Here is a 24,524-nt window from a genome sequence, read left to right on the forward strand (position 1 = left end):
TGACTTCTGCAAGTTAAATATTACTTAGGGAAGGAACTTTTTATAAGTACGCTGAGCTTCTGGCTGGGGTCAAATGCAGGGCAGCCAGCCATTTTTATGTTGTCTAGCCATGTCAAATTGTCTTACATGGCTGTAATACCGCTCTGGTTGCATAAGTAAGAAAGCTGAAAAGATATAAATGTCAAGATAGCCAAGTTCCCATGGAAGGCTGGTTCAGAACTGAAGCTAAAGTTCACATGGCTCACTGGCCTGATTAAGACAAGCAAGGCTTTTATAATAAGAACTCTAGGCCTGCCTAGTCCATCACCCTGTTCTCACTGTGATCAGTCAGATTCCTATGACCAGCTTGCCAGCAGGACCTGAATAGAGCCCTGCTCTCCCCTTTTAGGATTCTCCGCAACTGGTATTCAGAGGGACTTCCTTTTACAGTGGAGGAAGAACACATCAGTTGCTAGCCTCTTCCATGAATTTGTCTAGTCCTTTTTTTTAAAGCCATCCAAGTTGCTGGTCATCACTCTTGTAGTAGCAAATTCTATACTTTTAACAATGTGCTGTGTGAAGAGGTTTCATTTTGCGTGTCCTGAATTTCACAGCATTCAGCTTCATTGGATGGCACAGCTTCTAGCTTTATGAGAGAGGGAGAAAAATGTTTATCTGCCTATTTTCTCTGTACCATGCATAACCGTATGCACCTTCCTCATGTTCCCCTTATGTACCTTCCCCCTCCCGAAAGTCCCCTTTCCTCAAAATGGAGTTGCTCCAACCTCTTGATAATTCTTGTTGCTCTTTTCTGCACGTTTCCCATCAATGCAATCTCCTTTTTGAGGTGAGGCAACCAGAACCGTATGTTGCTACGTCTGCCAAATGTATAAAGTTCATGAGTGCATTCTGTTGATGTAGTCCTTGATGAGGAGTTGCTGCAAGTGAATGATGGCCCAGTCAGCTTTTATAAATGTCAACTGGTCCTTCTAAGTTAATTGAACTGAACTTTGCAGCCAAGAATGATCAATTGATGCAGCGAAACAATGCAGCGCCCATGTCTCATTGACACAACAATTGCTGTCCTTACTTTTGAAACAAAACAAACGGCATTGGATAATGCTTTGTTCTCCTGCAATGTTCTGCTCTACAGGGCAGAATTCTACAGTTTTCCTGTATGCAGGGTTAGCAGCGGCCAGCTTACTGGCTTACCAAAACTGCATGTCGCAGCTGCTTACACAAATTGGGGAGGGCCAAGACTGCAGGGAACTTGGCAGGAGCAGGAATGGCAGTGGAGCCAATCCAGTGCTCCTGCTGCTGTTTTTGCAGCTGCAAAGCTCCCTGCTGCCTTCTCTTCCCCCTCCCCAGCATCAGTGCACAGTGTTGGGAAGCTAGGAGTACACTGCCCCCTCCCCAATACTGAACCAGGCTAACACACTTCTTGTACATGGATGTAGGTATAGATATGTTGGTGCTTTATTAATGTGCAATGGGGAGGGATGCATTTCTCAAGATCTGGTCTTAAATTTTAATTGTTGCATCTAGGGAAAGCTCCAGAATTGCCAGAAAACAAATTAAAATCCAAGTGGGAAAAACTGCTGGGACCTGACTTTGAAGTTACGGTATGCTGTTCATATGCGTTTGTTTCTGTGTTTCTGTGATATATATTTAGTGTAAGTTTAATATTCTTCACAAATTAACGAGGGTGATTATCTTCTGCATTTCTAGCTACAACTTTAAAAACAAAACAAAACCCCAAACACTCAAGGTAGTAAACAAAACGCAACATTTAGAATGTTGAGTAAAATGTTATTACCAAAGACGTGAATGGTGTGAAATATACCATTAGAAGATGCGACAGCAGCAATCAAAGTTCAAAGAGCGATACCGGAAGATGTTCACTAGAAAAGGGAAGGCTTTGTTTCAGTGATGTAGTCAAGGGGGGCTGTAGGAGAATGCACCTTGGGGAATATTTTTCACAGCAGGAATGATGGCATTGTCTGCCAAAGTGCCAGGGAGTTTGATGGTGCCAGATGATCTTCCTTTAGAAGGGTATTGCTGTCTTGGCACCACAATTTAAAAGGTCCAGGTCCTTTCTGCCACCACCCTTCCGTAATTCCCCCAATCGCGGCTGTCAGGCAGATTCGTACGTGTAGAGGCAATTCTTAAAATATTGCAGTCCAAGGCTATATAGAGTTTTAAATGTCAAAAGCACTTCAAATTGAACTGAGATGCAAATTGATTGCCAGTGCAGGCAATGAACAATTGGAGTTGTCTTAACCCCATCTGATCAATTCAAACTATTTCTTAGTGCTGCTAGCTATTCACTAGATATTTCTCCTTTTATTTCAATGATCAACTAAGAGCTTTCTCTTCCAATAAATAATGCTCTATAGTTGATTGGACTTTTTGAAAGCAATTAAGGTGACCCCATAATACTCAGGTTTTGTCTGCCCTTTTTAAATATATATATATATGAAACTAGTCAATTATTTTCCTAACCCCATGACTGAAGTCAGACAGTAGTTTTACAGGGAGTTGTAAGTAGCTTTTTGAAACTATACAAAAACTTATTTTACCTGATGAGGAAGTGGCATCATTAATTTAATTATCGGTATTATATTTGCCTTACAAATATTCTGGGCACTTTACAGATTATTAAAACAATGCACAATGTTAAAGTGCTGTTATTATCTAAATTTCTGAAGTAAAATAGTCTTGTCTGAAAATGAGCAGCAAGAGGTCCCAGCAGACATCTCTCTTCAGAGGCTGTTCCAGATTTTGGTGACACAGCTGAAAAGGCCCTGTCCCACCTGTGTTTCTGATGGTGGTGGTGGTGGGGTAGGGTCTGATGAGCAAAGTGTACAGTACAACACACCATGATACCTCTCATTTAATTTCCGCACATTTAGGCTCTAATGCAATTTAATCTCTATGCAAGCAATCTCTCAAGTAAAATTTTGTGTGAATTCAGTTCCAACCACCGCTGGCAATGCATTGACATTCCAGAATTACTGCTGGTATGATTGTTTGTTTCAAGGTGGTTTAAAAGAAATAGTTATGATATCCTTATTTTACATGGAGTCCCTGGTCGTCCCTCATCCAAGGTGCTGACTAGATCCACACCTGTTTTGTGTTAGCAGTGCTGCACCTTCAGATGTGCCCAGACCATTAAAAAGACCTGTAGGGTCATATTCTTATGTTTATAGGAGCAACACAACTGTATCCATACACCGCTGTCCTAGTAACGTACATGTAGAATGATCAGCATTCTCGCTCCTCTCCACAAAGGGGCATTGCTATGATTTACCTATTTTACATCTGTTGTACACTTACTTTGTTTAGCTCACTGACTTTGAAATAAATATAATGCTTTAATGAGTACCCATGGAATCTCTCCTTTTAAATCTTTAGGTTTCAACTGTGGACATGCCAATCACAGATGATGCTGAGCTGCAGAAATATTCAAAGGTACTGTATTGAGTCATCCCTTTTCCTATTTCTGTAACACGCTAGGAGTGTAAATAGATATAGGTATGAACCACCCACTTAGAACTTACTATATTTGAAATTTTGGGCAAATTCCGGGTTTGTATCTCTCTTTATGTGCTGGACGTGAATTTGTCCCAAGAAGCTATTCTGTCCTTCTTTTGTCAAATGATAGTCTGTGCAGAATTAAATATATTGGTTAGATGTCAAGTGCTGTATTTAGCAGCTTTGCTCTTTGAAATGCTTTGTGCCAATGTCTTGGCTTATTGATTGCTAGGACAGGAGTTGTTGAATAATGCGAGCCAGAAACATTTTTTGGGGAATCAAACCTTCACCTTGACTACCAACTGGGAGCAACACAGGCCGTAGTGTAGACTTTACTGTAAGAAACTACACAAAGTTAGTATGCAATCTGCAAAAGGACAGACCAATGCCAACTTGCTTTGCTGGATTTCATTTGACCAACTACATCTCATCAGCCTAAATAAACATATAACTTCCCTGATCATCTGAGATTTTTAGGTGATGGGCATTGGCTTCTGCTTTTGATTTTCTGCCACTTTGCCATCTTGTCCAAACCTGGAGCTGTGGGAAACATTTATTATGATTATTTGAAACAAACCTCCTTCAGAAACCAGAGTTGGATTGTTTGAATCTCACAATATTACACATTTTGTCAACTCCTCCTTCTGGCTGCATGGGAGGTGGAGAGGGGAAGGTCGAGCATGCAAACACAGGTGGAGGTTCATGTTTCACTGAACCATAGTTTAATGTGATGTCTGAATGCAGCCATTAGACATTAAGCAATAAAACTGCTGAAGCTATAGATAACACTGCTGAGGTGTAGTCTATGACCCTTGTTTTGAGATATTTAAGTTCTCCAAATCTATCAATTGACTTCTGTCATCTAGCATGCTCCCAAGAGGCCCTCTCCCTAGAGGTCCAAGTCGCTGGAAAAGCTGATAAAATACCATACATTTTGGTTTTTTAACAGCTGCTACTTACTCACACATTGCTTTGTTTTCAACAGCTCCTACCTATTCACACAATGAGACTGGGGGTGGAACTGGATACATTTGAAGGACATCATTATATATCTTCAATAGCTCCTGATGGTCCGATTGCCAAACTCAGTTTATTGCAGTTGGAGGATGAACTTCTAGAGGTAAAGTTTGTAGACAATACGTTGTATGTAGCCGTGATATTTAGTCACCTTCCAGTGTTTTACTAGTGTTCATGTGGATGAGACTCATCAGAGTACCTTTCTACATAGCTACGAAGAGTATTAACATAAATTAAAGCTATGAGGGGAGGGCAGGAAAGTGTGTGCTTAACTCTGGAAGTCTTAGGCCTTTGGGTTTTCCGTAGGAGATGTAAGCAGTTTCTCCTTTAAATCATTTAATTCACTATGTCACAAACTCATGCCCATCAATGCAGTTTGTTTTTCCTTTTGCAACATTCATGATAGGAAATGCTGAGTGCCAAATGTTTAAAGGACATGGGGGGGGGGGGAGAGAAATATATTGACAATCAACCAAAACTGTAGTATGGAAGTAATAAAGCCTTGCTATGATTTAATTGTTAGTGAATTATTGTTATATAAGCCTGGATTCTGTCTATACATTACTTATCCAAATCCACAACTATGTCCAGAGCTTGTGAAACATTTCTTTCATCCCACTCCTCCAGTTTTGAGTTTTTTTAAAAAAAATAAACTGGCCTCTTGGTTAAAATATACCCCCTGTTAGCCTAGAGCACATGTTAAAAATTAACCAGGTTATGCACTCCATTAAATAAAAGCTGTAATGGGCAGAAAAAAGTAACAAACTCACAAAGAAAACAGCGCTGCCAAACCACTGATACAGCAATCGAGAGACAGGCCATTGGAATTAATAAGATATGCAAGAGAATACCCATTGACTGAATAGGAGTCAGTCCATAACTAGCATTCCTCCTCTTTGCTGTCCTTCTCAAGACCATCGTTTTGTTTGGAAATTGGCCACTTAGCAATAAGGAAGCAAGAAAATGTGTAGAATGAATATGATTCAGAATGATGACATACAGAGAAGGGGCATTGCAATCCTATTCAGATGTGTTTCATCCTGTGAGGAAGGTGTATATGAGTCTTAATTTTGAAAAGAGGATTGGCTACAAATGTGATAATATATATAAAAATGTTTCAGACTGCTTTAAGAGATTTGCTTTGAACTGGTGTGCTGGAGCTGGAGGTGAGGCTCAGTCAGGGGTGTGAAACCTTTTTCAACCCAAGGATTTCATTCCTTTGGGTGGGTGGAGGAACACATGGCAGTGGTGGATGGGGCCTGAGGTCTCCTACCCCTGGATAAAAGCAACTGATTACTTACTCCTTTCATGTGTGCAAACACACACACACACACACACACACACACACACACACACACAGAATAAGAAGAATAAAATTAAACCATAATACATCACAGCCTGGAAGGACCAAAAGGGCAAAGATACAACTCAAAAGGGATAATAAGTATTAATTCATACACATATTCCCTTTACAAATATTTATTAAAAAAAATAAAAGTATGATTTAGGGTGGAACCAGATCGCTTGTCTTCAAGTCCATGTACGTTCTCATTTCTTGTCATAGGTAAATGGTGTTCAGCTCTATGGAAAATCCCGTCGTGAGGCAGTTTCTTTTCTTAAGGAAGTGCCTCCTCCATTTACCCTGGTTAGTTGCCGGCGCCTGTTTGATGATGGGACAGAATCCTTTGTGGACGAGCCCACAGCCATTATTGCTTGCTCTCCAGAACCAAAGGTAAAGCAATAACATTTTGAAACATGAAAAGAAAAGGTGAAGGGGGTGCCAACAGATGTACCTTGACTTTCGGAAGATAATGGGTTGGATCCAGATGTGGCCCCATTGTATTCAGTGGGATTTAAATTAGTCATGAATGTACGTTCTAGTAACTCTCCTCTCCGCTGCTTCTGATTGAGTGCAAGAAGTTCCTGCAGACAATCGGAAGCCACACTTTGGTTTTTGAACCATTTTGGAAGTCGAACGGACTCCTGGAACAGGTTAAGTTTGACAACCAAGGTATGACTGTATAGAAGTGTTCGCAAGAGAGGACAGGGATTGACAAATCAATAGTAGGAATGGAAGAAAGATGATGTGGGAGAGAAAGGAAATGGAGGTATTGTTGAAGCACTATAATCTCATCAAGGAGAATAGTAGGTCTACCAAAACAGTCTAGACTAGAGATAGTGGTTGAAGGGTTCTAGATTTCCCCTCTTAATCCATTTTATCCTGGTTTTTAAACTCTTGTGACTTCCCTTTCCTGCAAAAGCCCTGTTAATTGTAGTGTTTTGTAAGCAGAAGGGAAACCAAACACTGGTGTCAGGATCCAAAGTGTAAATGACTGGTGGTTTTTTAAAGTTCCTTTTGGGTGACAGTGGCAGCCCCACCCAAAAAGTGAGGAGACCCTTTAGAAGAGCATTTCAGGAAGCCCAGGAGCTACTACTAGAAGAGAGAGCAAGCACAGAAGCATTTTGCCACTTCCACACAGGCTTTGCTGGATCACAGCCTGCAGTTCCAAACATTCCACCAGGGGAGTCATATAACTTCTGTGCATAGTGCAGAAAACGATGGTCACAGCCTCTCTTCTTTTTTGCCTTTTCTCTGTGAACAATGAATCTGATCAGAATCTGAAATTCAGGCTTCACTGCCTTGAATTTTATGAAGCTGAGTGTGTGCTTTTGAACCAAAGCTACAACAGTACTTTAACAAATGCATCTTCCCTGAGAGATATTTCATGTTTGTGACTTTACTACTTTCACTGTAATTGGAAACTCCTAGTGGCTTTATCTAGGCAGGTAGCTGGAAACATCATTGTACTAATGATACAAGGTATGTAAATCAATGGGCCGACATGCTGACGGTGTACATCCCATTCATCATTCTTCAGTTTAATAAGGGAGCAAAAGCTTTGAATTATACCTAGTCTCAGCTTCCCCATTAGCTGATTACTTCCATCTTGTGAACAAAGGACCTGATGCAAACTGGAAGAATACAGTTTGAGTTTAATTTTTTTCCCCAGAAGTACAGACCTTGTCTTTCAGTGCAATAAAGTGAACTTTTGCTTCTGGCTCCATGGCTCCATAATGATGTATCTTCTTGATGTCCCAGTGTCCTGCTTTGGATAGCTTAGTGATTAAGTTAAATGTTCCATTTAACTGGCAGTGCAGTGCCAATATACTTCTATGAGTTTATCAGTGGCCACTCAGATCTTTTAAAACAATGGTTTTACACTGATATCAGGGCACTGTATAAATTCATTTGTCTCTGAGTAATACCACAGAATATGCTTTCTGAATCTTACCTTGTTCTTATTATGTGAACATCCCTGAGATGCTGTGATGAAGGGCAGTGTATAAATTTAATTAATAATAATAATTGTGTTACGTCTAAGTCAGGGATTGTAGTTTGTTTCGGTTCTAATAAATCACAGATAATGAGCTAAGAACAAACCTTGGCTACAGATCGCGGTTTATCTGCAGCAAAGCCAAAAACGATCCCTGGCTCAATGTAGCACTAAGCTAGGGATTGTGGTTTATTTCTTTGCAGTATGAGTGGGGAGGAGCAAAACAGGCACAATTAATTCATGCATGGTTACTGTCATGCTTTTTGGCTTACCAAGCCTCCTTGGTGAGGTCTTCCTTTTTTGACCCTGTACATGCTAAGTCTACCTTCACGTATAGGACCTCTTTCAGATTTTCAGTATAAGGAGTCATAACATTGCCTTTCAGAGTCTCCAGCTAGAAGTGCCCTTGTTTTTCCACTAAAAGCCTTGTGGGATCATGCAACTGAATATTTCATGGCCTTGTTCCTTTGTGCTTTTGCCCCTACTATTTAAAACTATGAATTCTGGATCATTCAAAGCACTTTACGGATAGTAATCCTTGCAACAATCCTATAGTAGTCCATCACAGTGGCGTAGCGTGGGGGTGCAGGGGGGGCCGGCCGCATCGGGCGCAACATCTGGGGGTTAGGGTTAGGGGGCGCAAATCCACAGGTTAGGGGGCGCAAATTACTTGCTTTGCCCGGGTGCTGACAACCCACGCTACGCCACTGGTCCATCATCATTACCCCCATATGGAAGATGGCATGCAAGATACAGTGGCCACTTACAGGGTTCCTGGCAAAGTTAAGTGTTGACCCAGGAGCCTCCAAGATCACAAGCCATATTCTTAGCTACGTTTGCATACCAGGCTTATTTTATTTTTGCTTTCCTCTCTGTGCCCTTTTACTTTTATGCATCTCATGCGACCATTGAATGTTAGTGACCTTAGCTTAAGTGAACTGAGCCAATATCTAGTTTCACAGAATGATTTAAATTCTAGTCCAGGCACCCTCTTCAGCTTGCATATGATGGATAAATTTATCAACAGGGGGAAAAAAGCTTGATATCTTATTTCTCAGGTGAAACCAGGGGAGGAAGAAGAAGAGGAAGAGGTGGAGCTAGAACTTTGGTCTTCCGAAGTCAATGTCATTGAACTTGTAAAAGACACTAAGATGGGTTTAGGATTCAGCATTTTGGACTACCAGGTATGCTGTGCATCTGTGATGATTAATTGCCTTCAATCCTTATTGCATTTACGGTTGTGCCTTAGTATTCCCTGTACGTTTTGTTGACATGACCTTTGCATCTTAGCAAAGAGCTGAGTTGGTTCTTTTGCAGTTTTTGTTTTTAAGTCTCAAAAACCTTCTGTGTAGATACATGACCTGTTTTTAAATAGCTAATAAAAACTATTATCCATTGTTATGGATTGGTGTAGTGAAATAATAATAGGAAGAAGCAGAAGAAGCAGAAGAAGAAGCCATGATTTAATAAACAAAATAATAATCTCTAAGAAGCATGCTTTGGCTTCTATCTCTAGTTCAGAAGTGTGCAGTATGTGCTTCCAGGTCTGCCTCTTGCCTACTGCCTAATCTTACATGGTCCACAACATTCCCTCCCACTGATCAGCTGAGCTGAGCACTGGGGAAAAATGGGTGATGCTCCAAATGAACATCAGCTTTTCTCTGCAGTCCTGCTTCCTTTTCTCCTCCCTCTCTCAGTTCCCTTCCACTGTTAATGAGCCTGACTGGATTACTTCGTACAATTTATAGCTCAATCTGAAAAATTGCTTTATTCACAATTAAAAGACTGGGATGTCTTTATCTAAGTAGTTTCCCCCCCAGTATTGTTTAGGGCATCAGGCCTCAGAAAGAACCCCATACTTGAAACTTTGGAGAGCTGTTGCAAATCATGATATACAGTATATCACTGGGCTAGACAGGCCAATGGCTTGACTCAGTGCAAGGTAACTTTGTATGGTCATTGCAAAGCAGGGTATTATATTAGCTTCAAAAATTGCTATTATTGCTGCTGTATGAATACTGTTACATAGTTCAATAGCAAACGCAAAAGTTTTGAACTGGATTATTTATTTCCTGTTCCAAGGAGTATTGTGTTAATTTTTTAATGGAAAGAATAACAAGCCAAAGGAAAGCTTTGTGTTATTTAGGAGAAAATAGGACAATAATAGAATTTCAGAACTGGAAATGGTGACATCAAGTTTGAACATCATAGTGAAACATAGTCCCCTTTTTAGAAATCTGTAACAAAGAATGTTCTGGTAATTACAGAAAGCTTGTGCACAATCTCCATAAAAGCTCAATTTTGTCAGCGTAAAATGAAAGTTGTTGCATTTTGAAAATAGTTGAAACTAAAATTTGTCTGAGCAAAGTTTACCAGGCATAGAAAATAGTGTACGCTGCTGATGTCATCAATATGATATTTTTAAAGGCTCCAACTAAGGAATGTAGTTAACTGTTTGCCGTAACACACTGCGTATATAAGTGCTGTCTAAATGCTTTTGTTTAATAAGACAAATATGTCAAAGGATATAGAAATCTATAATACTTTTACAAAATAAGACACAAACTGGGGACGGATTCAAGACAAATACTTGAGACGTGCTTGTGAAAAGTTTTTTTCCCCTTGACATATTTTATGTTTCAGAGGGGGGTCCCAAATGTTTACAGTATATCTACCTACTATCCTTTGCAGAGGGCAATAATATGCAGACTTGCTTTTATATTTTTGTATGATCAGAATTAATGGAGGCTTTAATAACAGTTTTTATTTACTTACCGATGCAAATACATTGGCAAGGAATAGGATGCAGCTAAATTTGAATTATTTGAAATGGGCTGTAAGCCATTTAATTTTAGATCTTCCATCATTTTAAGATATTGGTTTATAAAGTGCAGTGTGTCCTTGCTGAGCTACTAAGCTTTTTATGGTGCATATCTATTAATGAGGTATATTCAGTCACAGTAACTCTTTTGATAGGCCATGGGGAGGGGGGCAAATTAATATATGCAACTAGAATTGGCCCACGGGACTGGAGTGACCCGTGGAAAACTAAATTATTGCCTTAGCCCAGGAATGGCTAACCTGTGGCCCTGTAGTTGTTGTTGGACTATAACTCCCATCATCACTCACCACTAGCTATGGTTGCTGGGACTGGTAGGAGCTGAGAGTCCAACATTTTGAAGGATCAGGTGTTTTCCATCTCTGACCTAGCCCATGCTTACCTGACCTCTGTAGTATTTTGCACTTGCTTCTCCACTTCCATCAATCTGTAAGCCAGCCTTCACCAACACAATGTTCTGGACTATAAAACAGGGGCTGATGGGAGTTGTAGTCCAAAGCATTGAGAGGGCATCTAATAGGCAAAGGCTCTCTAAGCACTAACCTACCCTATGATACCACCTTGGGTGTATATATTGGATAATGCACATAATAGCTTACAGGCACTGCTTTTCTCTCTCCTTCTCAGCCATATTCTTACAAATGCTTTTTAATGTATTTTTTATTAACCTCTTCTCTTTCTTCCTGTAACCAAGGTTGCTTCCACACAAGGGCCCTTTGGCGATGCTGAGGCACTGCCATTTTTGCAATCAGCTGGAAGTCTTGGTAGCAGTAGACCATAGATGCTTCTTGGAAATTGGAATGATTGGAGGGTAGGGATTTCCCTGAGTCAGGGCTCTGGAAAGAAATGTTTCTTTTCCAGCTTCCAGGGACTATTGGAGGAGATGCTATATGAATGCAGTCACAGTGATTCTCATGACTGCATAGCTTGGCGGGGGGTGGAACATGGCTAATGGCTAATCAGTGAAAACAAAATGAAACTACTGGGGGGAAATTATTCAGTGTTAGACACCTTTCCTGCTGTATCTTTGCAACCATATCCTTGCTGTAGATGTTTATGTTACCTCCAGATTAGATGTTGTAATTGCTCTATGTGGAGCCACATTTGAAATTCAGCAGCATAGCTTTTGACTGGTATTAACTGCTATAAGCATGTTTAATGTTACGAGCTACTCAGCTGATTACTACTCTCAATTCAAGATGGCGGTTAGCTACTTAAAGTTCTGAGCATCCAGATTTGGGATAATTCAGGGAGCAGCTCTGTTATGAATAGCCCATGTTTTCAAGAGGGTTCTAAAGGGTACACAGTACTGGCACCTCTTTTTTGTTGTTGTTGTTAAAAAGTGTGACACTTCCTGTAACAACTTCATTGTTAGCACCAACACCTATTTTTCTATTAAAAAGCAATCTTTGACCACCCAATGAGATCCTATGATAGATGTATTTGCCTTCAGATACCAGATTGATATCTGCTAGGAGCAGGGCTGCCCACACAATATCAACTTGTTTTCCATGCAAGCTAGCTCTATTGCAACATTTAGATATTGAGTTGATGTTGCTGATTGGTCAGGAATTTGAAGTCTGAAGGGCTATGAAGTATTATATTCTGCTTCTGTTTTCAGCAGCGCTTTTATTTTTGGTGGTTTTAGTATTGCTATGGTTGTTTAATAGAAAAACATGGCAAAACATAAAATGTTTAATTTATTTATGTTACACTGTAGCCGTTGGCCCTTTGGGCACTCCTTGTAAGCTGTAACTTGGCTGGCTCCTTCTGACTTTTCTGCACAACTGCAGACATGCACTCAGCCAAAGACTGTTTTGTCTGTACACTGTGGTGTTTGTGTGGTCTGGGCCATCATATCAGACAAAGTTAGACAGAAGAAATGGTGGCTACAGAGAAACTGCCCAAATGGAAAGGGTGGACCATATGTTTTGCCTCTAAAGCTTACTGGAAAAAATATCTGCTCTTTCCAGCAGCATTTGCAATATATCATTATATATTAAAGTGAGTAAATGGCATCCGTTGTGACATTTGTATGGCCGATAACTTAATTTAAAAGTTTTATACTGTGTGAGATAATTAATGAGCTCTAATATCTCTTTGCTGTAATTACATAATAAATCACACACAGTAAAACTCACTTTTGCAAAGCAGGACAGAGGTTTATTACTGGGAGAACAAAGGCCATATCTGAGGCTTTCTGTATTTCTGGAATTCTTAGCCGTTCCTCACTCGTCTGCCTTTTCCAGTATTCTGCTCTTAACTGTGAGCAACACCAGATGAGCTTTTGGAAGGCGAAGGGAATCCCAAAATGGGTGGTTTGGGAATAATTTGCCTGTAGGCTTTAGTTTTATAGGGATGTCAGAAAGAATCTGCAGTTGTTTTTTCCCCATTTTGCATAAACATTTGAAACGTTCTTATAGTTTAGGGTGTAATTTTAGTTGCTGGATAGTTGGCTGTCCAGCATGTTATGTGCACAACCTCCAAAGCTTCACACAGGGGAAAATGAGGACTTGCCTGCAATGTGCCTATTCCTGTGGCAAGGGTTGTTTTACGGAAGGCTCTTTGCTCTCCGGCATTATTCATTGGCTTAGCAGATTTATTGGGGTGGGGATAAAGTCAAGAGCACAATAGTGGTTCTTTTGGCAAAAGAAATAATGGTAAATATAGGATACTATCAATTCAAAATACAGTGGTACCTCTGATTACGTACTTAATTCGTTCCGGAGGTCTGTTCTGAACCTGAAACCGTTCTTAACCTGAGGTACCACTTTAGCTAATGGGGCCTCCCACTGCTGCCGCACAGTTTCTGTTCTCATCCTGAGGTAAAGTTCTTAACCCGAGGTACTACTTCCGGGTTAGCAGAGTCTGTAACCCGAAGTGTTTGTAACCTGAGGTACCACTGTATACCTTGGCATCAGCAGTATGTGAAGTGGAAGGCTATGTATCCTAGGGTTTCATGCTTGTGCCATTACTGACATGTTCACCTAGCTGGGGATGCAACCAGCTACCCACTCAAAGGGTTTCACTTCTAGAGATAAGGATGCTACCATTTCATACTGTGTTTTAAAAAGAAAAAAGAAACAAAACATTCTCCCTTAAGAGAGAATGATGTACCAGGGGCAGGGATTAAAAAACAGGGGATGTTCCTGATAAATAAGGGGTGGTTGGAAGAGATGTTTATGTGCTCTCCTTTGTATTGGATCATTTTTTTCAGAGAACTCCCTTTCTATATCAGTACTCTGGGTCCTTCATGACCTCTAGGAGGAAAGAAGGTTGCTTTGGCATAATTCTGGATTCATTGCTGTCATGGAGGCATGGGTGGTCTCCATGCCATGGAATGTTTTCTACCTGCTTAGGCTGTTGACCCAACTCTGCCTCTGCGTGGGTGGAAATACCTTGCCAGAGACTGGCAGGGCCCTGATGAATGTGTGGCAAAGACAGGGGTGGTGGTGGTGGAGGCTGACCCAGGAGAAGGGACCAATGATTTATGACGTTTGGTGCCACCTGTGAGGCAGGAGCCAGGGTGGGAGGAAAAGGAAATGCCCAAGCAGTGTGATGTGGGGAATGGGGTGTAGGACATGTCAGAAGTCGTGGTATGCGGTCACTGGTCTAGGAGGACTAGACTAGTACCCAAAATGTTCCCCTGGCACATCCTTCCAAAAGCCTGGGAAGCTTCTGCCCCCCTTAGGGAGAGAGGTGCAATGGTTTTGGAAAAATGACCTTGCAGGATAAATTTGAGCCCATGCTGTGCCTAATTAGGCCTGTAGATTGTAGTATTTTCAGTGGGAACAGTTTTAACATCTTTGAGCTTGTGATTTGCTTTTAGCTGATGGTTTCTTCACTGTTTATTTATGTTGACTGATGTATTTTAAAAGTTTTATGTTGTTTCTTTGGCATGTTTTTTTCTATATAACATAAATTGCTTTGGAGGCATTATTTGTGTTAGGTGACCTATAAATTTTAATTTAATCTACTGAACCAATAGGCCAGTTGATAACTCAGGATTTTTGTGGTGTTGCAAGATGCAGCACAAACCTACATCTGCTGGTTCCCCCATGCCTGGTAATTAAATGTGGGATGGTGTTAAATCTAATATTCTGGCCAAATTCTAGGTTGAGTAATATTCTCTGGCTCCCTTATTTTTTCTCTCCACCATTCTGTTTGGATGAGTAGCTCACCTCCTAACTAACTTTTATGTAGTGTTGCTGGCGAATTCATAGATGACTTCATTTTACTTGATCTGTAGACTTAAAGTTATTTTTCATATAAAGTTCATAAAGGGCTTTGGACAGAAGGTGCTGTAGAAATGGATGCTATTTGCCAACAGTATGCAAGTGTTTTGCTTATTAGTAATCTTTGTGAAAATCAATTATTTACCATACATTACACAAAATGGAGTCTATGAAAGAGAACAAGTCTCTAATGAGCAAACCTCAAAAATTAGAAGTTTGGAAATCAGATATGATCCAGACTGGAGTTTCAATCTCTTGTTAAGAATAAGATTATAGAACTGGAAAGATAAATGAGCTTTTTTATAAATGTACTTTGACCGCACAAATGTGATATGTAGTGCTCTTACTGGGTGTATGGTTTGGCAAGTTTTCACTTAGTTTCCAGCCTAAAATTCTAACGATTTCCCCTAGTCTACAATTTTAACAGCTTCACATTTGTTTTTATTCAATTTCTGTCCGATCAGATATGTTAAAGGCACTATCCTTAATGTATGGAAAACTAAGCTCTGTGGAAAATGCATTTAGCTGTAGGATTAATGGTAAAGCCAGGTATATTATCAAATCATTCAACATAATACAACACCAATCAATAATACTTGAAACATTGCTGGGCTTGTTTCTATCACTAAACTAAAGATGGTGGGGATTGAACCTGGAACTTTTCTGCATGCAAAATTATTAATAAGCTGATTTATGTTTCTTAATGCTCTTTGGTAAGATTCTCTGTTGCTTGCTCTGCCCAAGTTCCAGCTTTAAATATTTTTGTTAACCACACAGTGCTCTAACATCTTTGCCCTTATGTAATTGGGACGCGGGTGGCACTGTGGTTTAAACCACTGTGCTGCTTGGGCTTGCCAGTTGGAAGGTCAGTGGTTCGAATCCCCATGATGGGGTGAGCTCCCATTGCTTGGACCCAGCTCCTGCCAACCTGGCATTTCGAAAGCACGCAGTGCAAGTAAATAAATAGGTACCGCTCCTGCGGGAAGGTAAACAGCATTTCCTTGCGCTGCCTTGGCTTTGTCAGAAGTGGCTTAGTCATGCTGGCCACATGACCTGGAAAAACTGTCAGCGGAAGCGGACAAATGCCAGCTCCCCCGGCCTGTAAAGCGAGATGAGTGCCGCAACCCCAGAGTTGTTCCCGATTGGACTTAACTGTCACGGGTACCTTTACCTTTACCTAATTATTAGCATAAGGAGCAGAGGTGCCATTAAAGCATGGAAGCCAGTCTCGTTCACACTATACATGGCTTCCCCCAAAGAATCCTGGGAATTCTAATTAGTTAAGGGTCCTGGCTTCACAATCCCAGCACCCTTAACAAAGTACAATTCCCAGGTTTCTCCAGGACTTTAAAGTTGTGTAATAGAGCTTTAAAAGTATGGTGTTAACCTTTATCCTTTTTCAGCGGTTGATTTGTTGCTTCCATATCCCCCCCCCCCCCCGTCAGTCTGTCTTGTCTATCTGCACTTGTTGCTGCTAGATGCATATCAAGGATGCAATGTTCTTGGGATCTCAGGCTGGTTCTACTAATTTGGTAACTTGGGCAGTATCTTTTTCTTCCTAGGCTTCCTCAAGTGAATACTATCAAAAAGGATATAAAACTCAGAGCCAAGGTTTGGCTACTAACTAATGGATCAGTAGCTGAAGCAAGCCGCCTTCTTTCCCTTGTTAACGTTCCAGGCTTTATAGTGTCCGCGGCTGGCTTTAGGTTTGCAATGTCAAAAATCTCATCCACTGGTTTTAGATTTGTATAAAATTCTACAAGGACAGCTGGCCTGAGATTTTTTCAGGTCTGCAGGGGGGGGAGGGGCAGAAAAATGCCCAGGATAGGATATGGAATATCACCAAAGGAAGTTCTGGCCTAAAGGGAGCACACAGCTTGGATGGAGGAAAGGCGCAGGTGGTTTTAGAAAAGCCTGTTTGAAAGGATGGCTGGAAGATATTCAGGAATTGATTCTAGACAGAAGAAATGGATTGAGTGGAAAGCGATTTTATTCTTGAGGTATGGAAATAGCCCTGATGTAGCTTGAGTAAACTGGCTTTTGATCAGGGTGGCCGGTGAATGTTGGATCAAATCCACTTCATGAATCTCATGTTCCAACTTAGTTCATTCGTGCCTATCCTGGCAAATACCCCAGGTACTTTTTCATCCACCTTTCAGAAACAATCCAGCAAATATGTGACGGCTGTTTTAATCATTACATGCCCTCTTTGGAGAGGGCGGCAACATCCAGGTGCCCATTGGGCCTGGTGGGGCAGAGGGCATGTGACCAAATGGTAGGCAGAACCAGGGAATAGGTAAAGCTGGAACAAAATGGTTCCACAAACCCATTCCACGTTTGGCAGAGTGGTAGGATTTGGAGAGAAGTAACTTCCCCAAGAAACTATGTACAGACTGCGGTCTATACAGGCATCTCTTCACTTGTGCACGATTGTGTATATAATTAAATAGTTTAATTCATACCTGGAAATGGAATGAGAGAGCTGGAGAGAGGCTGAAGAGATAGCCTGAAGAGGACTTCAGCGAGGGCAGAGAAGAGACTGGAGGCACAGCAGGGCTTTTTCTTTAGGCCCCTCAGCCTTCCCACCTGGTAGCACAGCAGAAGCACTCCTGCCCGCCCCAGAGTTTCAATTCCAGTTGTGGATATTTTTAGTACAGTATTATTATTATTTTGGAGAGTAGTATTTTGGAGAGGGAGTGGCAGAGGGCATTTAAAGAGTGTTAAGAGGGTGTTCCCCACTTATGCGCATCACACACCGGAACGTAACACCCACATAAGTGGGGAGTTGCTTATACATGCTTACATAAGAGTAAGCCCCAAGGAACTCAATTGAACCTACTTCTGAATAGTCCTGCAGAGAATTGCTCTGTATAGCCCATCAATACCTCAGGTTCCCACTTCTATACAACAATTAAAGTTGCAGAAGCCGCCTGCCTAGTTTTGCATCTGACCATCCTCTGTCTCTTACGTTTGCTCAGTTCATGCTTTCACTTGCCCCCCTCCCTTTCTAAGATTGCAGACTTTATGCATCTTTACATGGAAATAAGCCCCAGTGAGCTTGGTGGGATTTCTCCCCCAACAGATAGATATATAAGACAGGGTTGGGGAACCATTTTGGCTCCTTGGGTCAGATGCTTACCAACATCTGACGTGCACACCAAATCTGACACGTGGCAAGGCTCCCCACCTGTCAATCATGTGACATCATTGTATTGAAACATAACTGACAGGCGGTTTTGTTCTGATCTTAAAAGGAAAGTGGGAGGCGGCTTGCAAATCTCATGTCAATCTTTAAAGATTGATAGATATCACTTTGATTTGCTGGTGTTCCATGCAGATACTGCTTGCTATATATAAACACACACACGTAGGCAAGCTCTGCAGAATAAGTCACGGCAATAATCCAACATTATCATGAACTTGCCACTACTTAATACTTCTCTTGTGTTGTGCTTGGGACTATTGGTAACATGAACAGCAGTTTTAAACCACACATTTTTTGGCGAAAATCAAATACGTTGGTCCTCTGAATGAATGAATTTGGGGATTTCATTCGGCAAATGTACATGGTTGACAACCTCTCCCATAGCAAACCAGTCCAAATGATTACCAGATTAAAATAGCATTTGAACATCTGCCACAGGAACACCAATAATTCTATTGTTGCTGCTTTGACACCAGTTAAATATGATTTCCGAAAGCATCTGTAGTTGGGCCAAGTGGGATTGCCAATCTTGGCAAGGGTTAGGCTTCTGTTCCTAAGGAGTTGCTTTAAAGTACAGTGTGTCTCCTTGGATATCCTTTTTTACTTTAGTATATATACTTCTTTCAGTTAGAAGGTCTTTGGTTTGAGAGAGGGTGGATGAAGAAAATTTGAAAAGGTTATTTCAACCCCACAAATTGAAACTGGATTTTAGGCCACCAAGTGAAAAAGGAAAAAAAGAAAAATATGTTAGGACTAGGCAACGATTTTTGCCAATTCTCCCTGCAGTTATTTTTCTTCTTCTTTGTGTAGTTTCTTTCTCTGGATCTTTACTGACATTTTCTACAACAGAAGTCTTGATTAATGCCAGATGTATAGCAAGCGTATGAAATTCATTGCTGTACTCGCCACTGCAGATCAATAAATACCCATGTTTTATTTTCCAAATGCTGCCTTCCACTACTCCTAAAACACCCTTCAGTTTAACAACTTGAATACATTTATGCAATTTAGGGTTGTATCACTGTCATGGTGGTAAATCAGCACTTTTATATTCTTATCTAGAGGGGTTGGCTTCTGTTCACCTTGTGGGTTTGGGGGTCTGCCTTTCTCTCTCTCTTTCATTCCAAACTTTTGGAGAAGAGTAGGCTTGGTTGTAATTCCCTGTAATTTGTATTTCAGATCTGTTGTCTTCAGTGTGAGGGCTTCTTGTTTGCTTGTTTGTTTTCGTGACAGGCAGCAGGATAGACGTTTTTGTAGATCTGTGTCAGATTGAAACTGTTCCTACAAAGTCATTTTCCATAAAACAATCTTTCAGTAAGAGTGGTCAAGAGATGTACTACTTCAGGATAGACCTTGCCCTTGTTTATTCCATGTAACTTGCTTTTGGAGAAGCAACAGCAAAAACAAAGTTGGCCAATGAGGGAATTAAGGATGCAGCTTACCTGCCCCAGATATATATGATATATCCAGATATATCCTCCTCCAAGGCCTCTGTATGGTTACTGCTCAGAGTCATTATACCTTGGGTCTACCTCATGCTCGTCTGCTGTCCTGCTTTGAGCAGGACATCCTGGAATTACAGGAGCCATTCTGGCTTCTGATTATCTCCTGGGGTGTTTTGTTTTGGCTTCCGCAAGGGCGCAGCCCTGAAATACACCTGTTTAGGGGGGCTGTGAGCATGGCCCTGAAAGATGTGTGTCCCTATTTCCCTATGTTGCATGTTGGAGGGCATGCTACCTTGAGAGGGACTATGCACTGACGATCATTGCACATATCTCATGGAACACCATTGGAGGATCAGTGTGCTATTTTTTAATTGTATTTTATTTGGTCTGCCTTCATGCAGTTAGCTCTGCATGTAAGTAGGAGCTGCTGGAATTCACTGTACACAGCAGCTACCACAGAAGTCTTTATGAAAACTAGTCCTTTGGGTAATTTTGATGGGTTGTATTCAGTGTAGCACTAAGCAAACTGTTTTGTCACTGCAAGTATTTCTCCTTGCACAGTCTTCCCCCCTCCCTACAACATATTCCCTAAATCTGTTCTGGGGTTTCCCCCAAGCCTCTGGAGCAGATTTGGGAATTGCATGGGGTCCGTGCAGGGGGAGGAAATTCCATTGCACTAGTGCTAATCCTTACGCAAGAGCAACAATTTAATTGAATATCACCCAGAGACTTCACGTGGCTTTGTTTGTACAGTGGTACCTCGGGTTAAGAACTTAATTTGTTCTGGAGGTCCGTTCTTAACCTGAAACTGTTCTTAACCTGGGGTACCACTTTTGTTAATGGGGCCTCTTGCTCCTGCCACACCGCCACCGTGCAATTTCTGTTCTCATCCTGAAGCAAAGTTCTTAACCCTAGGTACTATTTCTGGGTTAGTGGAGTCTGTATCCTGAAGCGTCTGTAACCTGAGGTACCACTGTAATCCATTTGTTCCCTGCCTTTTGTCTAAGGAACTCAGGGCAACATAAAAGGTTCTCTCTTGCAACAGCCATATGGAGTAGGTAGGACTGAGATAATGACTCTTCCAATGTTAGAGGTGCACTTAGTGGAGACCTGGGAGAAGAGCTTTTCAATCCAGATACCCATATAATGGGACTTCTTTTCCAGAAAGATTCAGTCAGCGATTTCTCTCATGATTTTGAGATGGTCTGTTAAGACTGCTTTATTTTGCCCGACTCTGGCTCCCTGTTGTGCTGATTGTGATTTTCTTGTGTTGACCTTGTTTTAATGACTCTGTGTCATGCTCTCAGATTTTTATTGTTAGATTTCGGTACTTTGCAATATGACCTAGCTGCTACAGAACCTTGACTACCTATATATCTCCCTTCCGTACAGGCTCTGTGATGAGGACTGCAGATCCTCAGCCACGGAACTGATCTTCAAAACAACTTTTGGAGTGACCACTGTGAATTTCCTAACAATTCAGGATGTGATCACTTGCAATATTATGATTTGCAGATGCTTTTGCAAGACTACTTCACATGTAAAAACTAAAATTGCCTCATGGAGCTCCAGCCCTGTATCAGTGCAGAATTGGTAACATTATAGAGTTTAAAGGTTTCTATGAAGAAAGGGTGAATAAAATGGAAAATACGCAACAGAGTTTGAAGAAATAACTTCATAGTTTAATTCTCTAAATGATGTTTTGCAAAATGTAATGCATTTTGTGAGCTGTGATGTGTGTTTCTCTTGGCTCTGCAGTGCAAAATGTGTGGCTTACACAAACTAACCCTAGCAAAAGTGTTCTGGTGGTAACTTAAAATGGTACAGACAAATGACTCTGAAAATGTATTTGTTTTGGTGCCTGTTAGCTGTTCTGTTCAGTGTTAGTTCTGATATATTTATATTTGGGTATTTTTGTGGCAGCAGGTATTTTGAGACTTCATTATGCCAACTTTTCTCAGAAAGCTGATTTGTCTGAACCCGGAGCCGAAGGAGTGCCAAGGCTAATATAGTTGGAAAGCCAATGGCGAGAACTGACTTATCTGTGGCATTTTCTTACATGTGCTTCTTAAAATGGCATGTGGTACTTGTTTTCAGTGAACAAGAATTTGTTCTCAGTGAAGCTGTAGTTACAGAATACAGTGGTACCTCGGGTTAAGAACTTAATTCGGTCCGGAGGTCTGTTCTTAACCTGAAACTGTTCTTAACCTGAGGTACCACTTTATCTAATGAGGCCTCCTGCTGCGGCAGCGCGGTTTCTGTTCTCATCCTGAAGCAAAGTTCTTAACCCGAGGTACTATTTCTGGGTTAGCAGAGTTTGTAACCTGAAGCGATGGGAACCTGAAGCATCGGGAACCTGAGGTACCACTGTAATTAGGTGCTGCCAACTGTTCCGGGTCCCGGGCTTATTGGGGCAATTCAACATGGTAAAGATCAGTGCTATTTTTTTCTGGGAAAAGAAGTGCTGGAACTCACCACAAACACCTCCCTTGTTCTCTTATAATGACAATGGCTCACACCTCAAAGGTGCGGGAACTCCATTCTGGCTGAAAAAAAGGACTGGTTAAAGAAAGATACTGACAATTCCCAATAAAAAATGGAGGGCACAATTGCTGGGGCTCTGTCACAGAGTTTGTTCCCCGCACTGGGGGTGACTGGGAATAGAGTCACGATCAGATAAAGTTCACCTTCTCCTCCACTGCCCTTCAAGGATCTTGAGTCTTCCCCAGAGATGTTTAGCTATTGAATCTGCAGTCATTGCTACTCTTTCCACTTTCATGTCAGCTGGGTTTCCTAGTTGGGATAACATTAAAGTAATCTTCATTGTCAGAGTTTCCGGCTCCACCCTTGGACCCAGTTGGCGGTGGCCACAATGCTCCATCACCAGTTGCACCATACCCTAGCAGAGCCCTCTAGGTTCCCTTTCCTATTCCTTCTGTTGCCTTCTCTCTTTACTACACCTTTCTACCTTTCCTCCACTGCTCATCTTGATGCCCTTTCATGCTTAACTTCTTCACTGGCCTGTGCCTGAGCCCACCAAGGTCCATCCATCTTGTGTTGATTTCTCCTGCAGTGCCTTGAGTTGTCACTGAGGCCCCTTCACTTGCTGTTTCCTAACCTTGTGGTCCACAGTCCTTTCATAATAATGAAAAATCTTAATCTGATAGCTAAACAAGTAAATCTTCCCCCTGCACACATACACACTTTTTGGCTAAGAGCGTCAGATGCATTTAGTGATGGATCTTGTTGCTGGTCTGTAAGTGCCCTCTGTTGGCCAATGCTGAAATATCTACTTTAGATCTAATAAATCCATCTTATTGTTATGGTTCCTGGGCACCTGATATTGATATTAGTCCTACACAAAACCTGCCACCAGTTTCAGAAAGAAAATGAAATCTGGTACATAATAAGTACTGGTAACTACAGAACATGCCACTGTGCTCTAAGACCTTTTTATTTGATTTTGAAACTATTTGGGAATAATAAGTAGATATAGGCATGAAGGGCCAAAGTAATAACTTTATGGAAGCATCTAGATCAGGGTGGCTCAACTTTTCATACCAAGTGGGCCCCAAGAGGAAAAAAATAAAAAGGTAAAGGACCCTTGAACGGTTAAGTCCAGTCAAAGGCGATTGCGGTACTTATCTTGCTTTAAGGCTGAGGGAGCCGGCGTTTCTCCACAGACAGCTTTCCAGGTCATGTGGCCAGCATGACTAAACCACTTCTGGCTCAACAGAACACCGAGATGGAAGCCAAAGTGCACGGAAATGCTGTTTACCTTCCCGCCTCAGCGATACCTATTTATCTACTTGCACTTTGGGCATGCTTTCAAACTGCTAGGTTGGCAGAAGCTGGGACAGAGTGACGGGAGCTCACTCCATCGCAGGGATTTGAACCACCAATCTTCTGATCGGCAAGCCCAAGAGGCTCAGTGGTTTAGACCACAGCGCCACCTGTGTCAGCATGGAACCTATGGACTACACATTGCTTTGTTGCATGAGGGTGATGGGGGGAAGGTGGGCCAAAATTTAAAGCCCTCTCCCGGCCCTTGTGCTACCTTCCCAAAGCTGGCTAAGTGAGGTGCTGGCAAGGTCCTAGAGGCCTCCCACCTTCTTCCCAAAGCTGGAAAACAGCTAAATAGGCTTTGGAAAGGAGGCAGGGAAACTCTACTTACCTGGCTTTGGAAAGGCTAAAGGGGTCTGTGTGTGTGAAATGTTGAGGGCTGCCAAAAAAGGCATTGAGGGCCACGTGTTAGACCAGCCTGATTTAGATTGTGCTCTGAATGCAAATTCTTCCTTTTCAATAATGGAGTGTTCTTGTTTTGTGTATATATATATTTATTAATTTAATACATTAACAGCCTGTGGGTATAGGGCGGTATATAAATTTAATAATTAATAAATAAATAAAGAATTAACACCCCACAATTCTGAATTAAGCAAATAGGTCACAGTGTGGGTTACTAAAAATTAAAACAACAAATACAAACAAGTTGGGGGTAAAAACTGCAGGCAGCCCTTTATTGCTATTCTGAACCAGGATGTAAGTTGCAGTTCAGCCTCCCTGAGATTGCTGCTCTCCAAAAGTTCTGGATTGCGGTTTGCATCATACCACGGGGCTAATGGGAGTTGTTGTCCAGAAGATCCAGAGGGCACCAGGTTGGGGGATCCTGTTGTGGGCCAACAAAGCTAAGTCAGGGGGAAAGAATTGCTTTCTTCTACAGCTGAAGATGCACAAACTGCAGTTTTAAAAGTGTCTGCTCTGGGAGCCAGCAGAGTGAAAAGCACAAAGTTAATTCTGGTTGTATTTGGTGCCCTTCCTTGTGTACATAAATAGCTTATCTGTATTAAAGCAAATTCTAATGGCCCTTAAATGCAGCAAATCACTTTTTAATGGATAGTGGCAGTGCTTTCTTCGGGGTGGCAGAGGGACGCA

General features: G+C 41.5%; 1 protein-coding gene across 8 annotated transcripts in view; it reads left to right on the plus strand.

The window, feature by feature from the left end:
• Nucleotides 1–24,524, plus strand: part of PATJ (PATJ crumbs cell polarity complex component) — a 148,950-nt gene that overhangs the window by 18,768 nt on the left and 105,658 nt on the right. For 7 of the 8 annotated variants that reach the window (XM_081915689.1, XM_081915695.1, XM_081915693.1 and 4 more), the window contains exons 13-17: nt 1,525–1,601; nt 3,394–3,450; nt 4,499–4,633; nt 6,095–6,262; nt 8,924–9,049. In XM_081915689.1, coding sequence (XP_081771815.1) covers nt 1,525–1,601; nt 3,394–3,450; nt 4,499–4,633; nt 6,095–6,262; nt 8,924–9,049 — 563 coding nt within the window. The remainder of the gene's footprint in view (nt 1–1,524; nt 1,602–3,393; nt 3,451–4,498; nt 4,634–6,094; nt 6,263–8,923; nt 9,050–24,524) is intronic. The other variant, XM_081915694.1, reaches the window with a different exon arrangement.

Source organism: Podarcis melisellensis (genome assembly GCF_964234715.1).
Source record: "Podarcis melisellensis genome assembly, chromosome: 6".
In the NCBI taxonomy this organism is placed as follows: Eukaryota; Metazoa; Chordata; class Lepidosauria; order Squamata; family Lacertidae; genus Podarcis; species Podarcis melisellensis.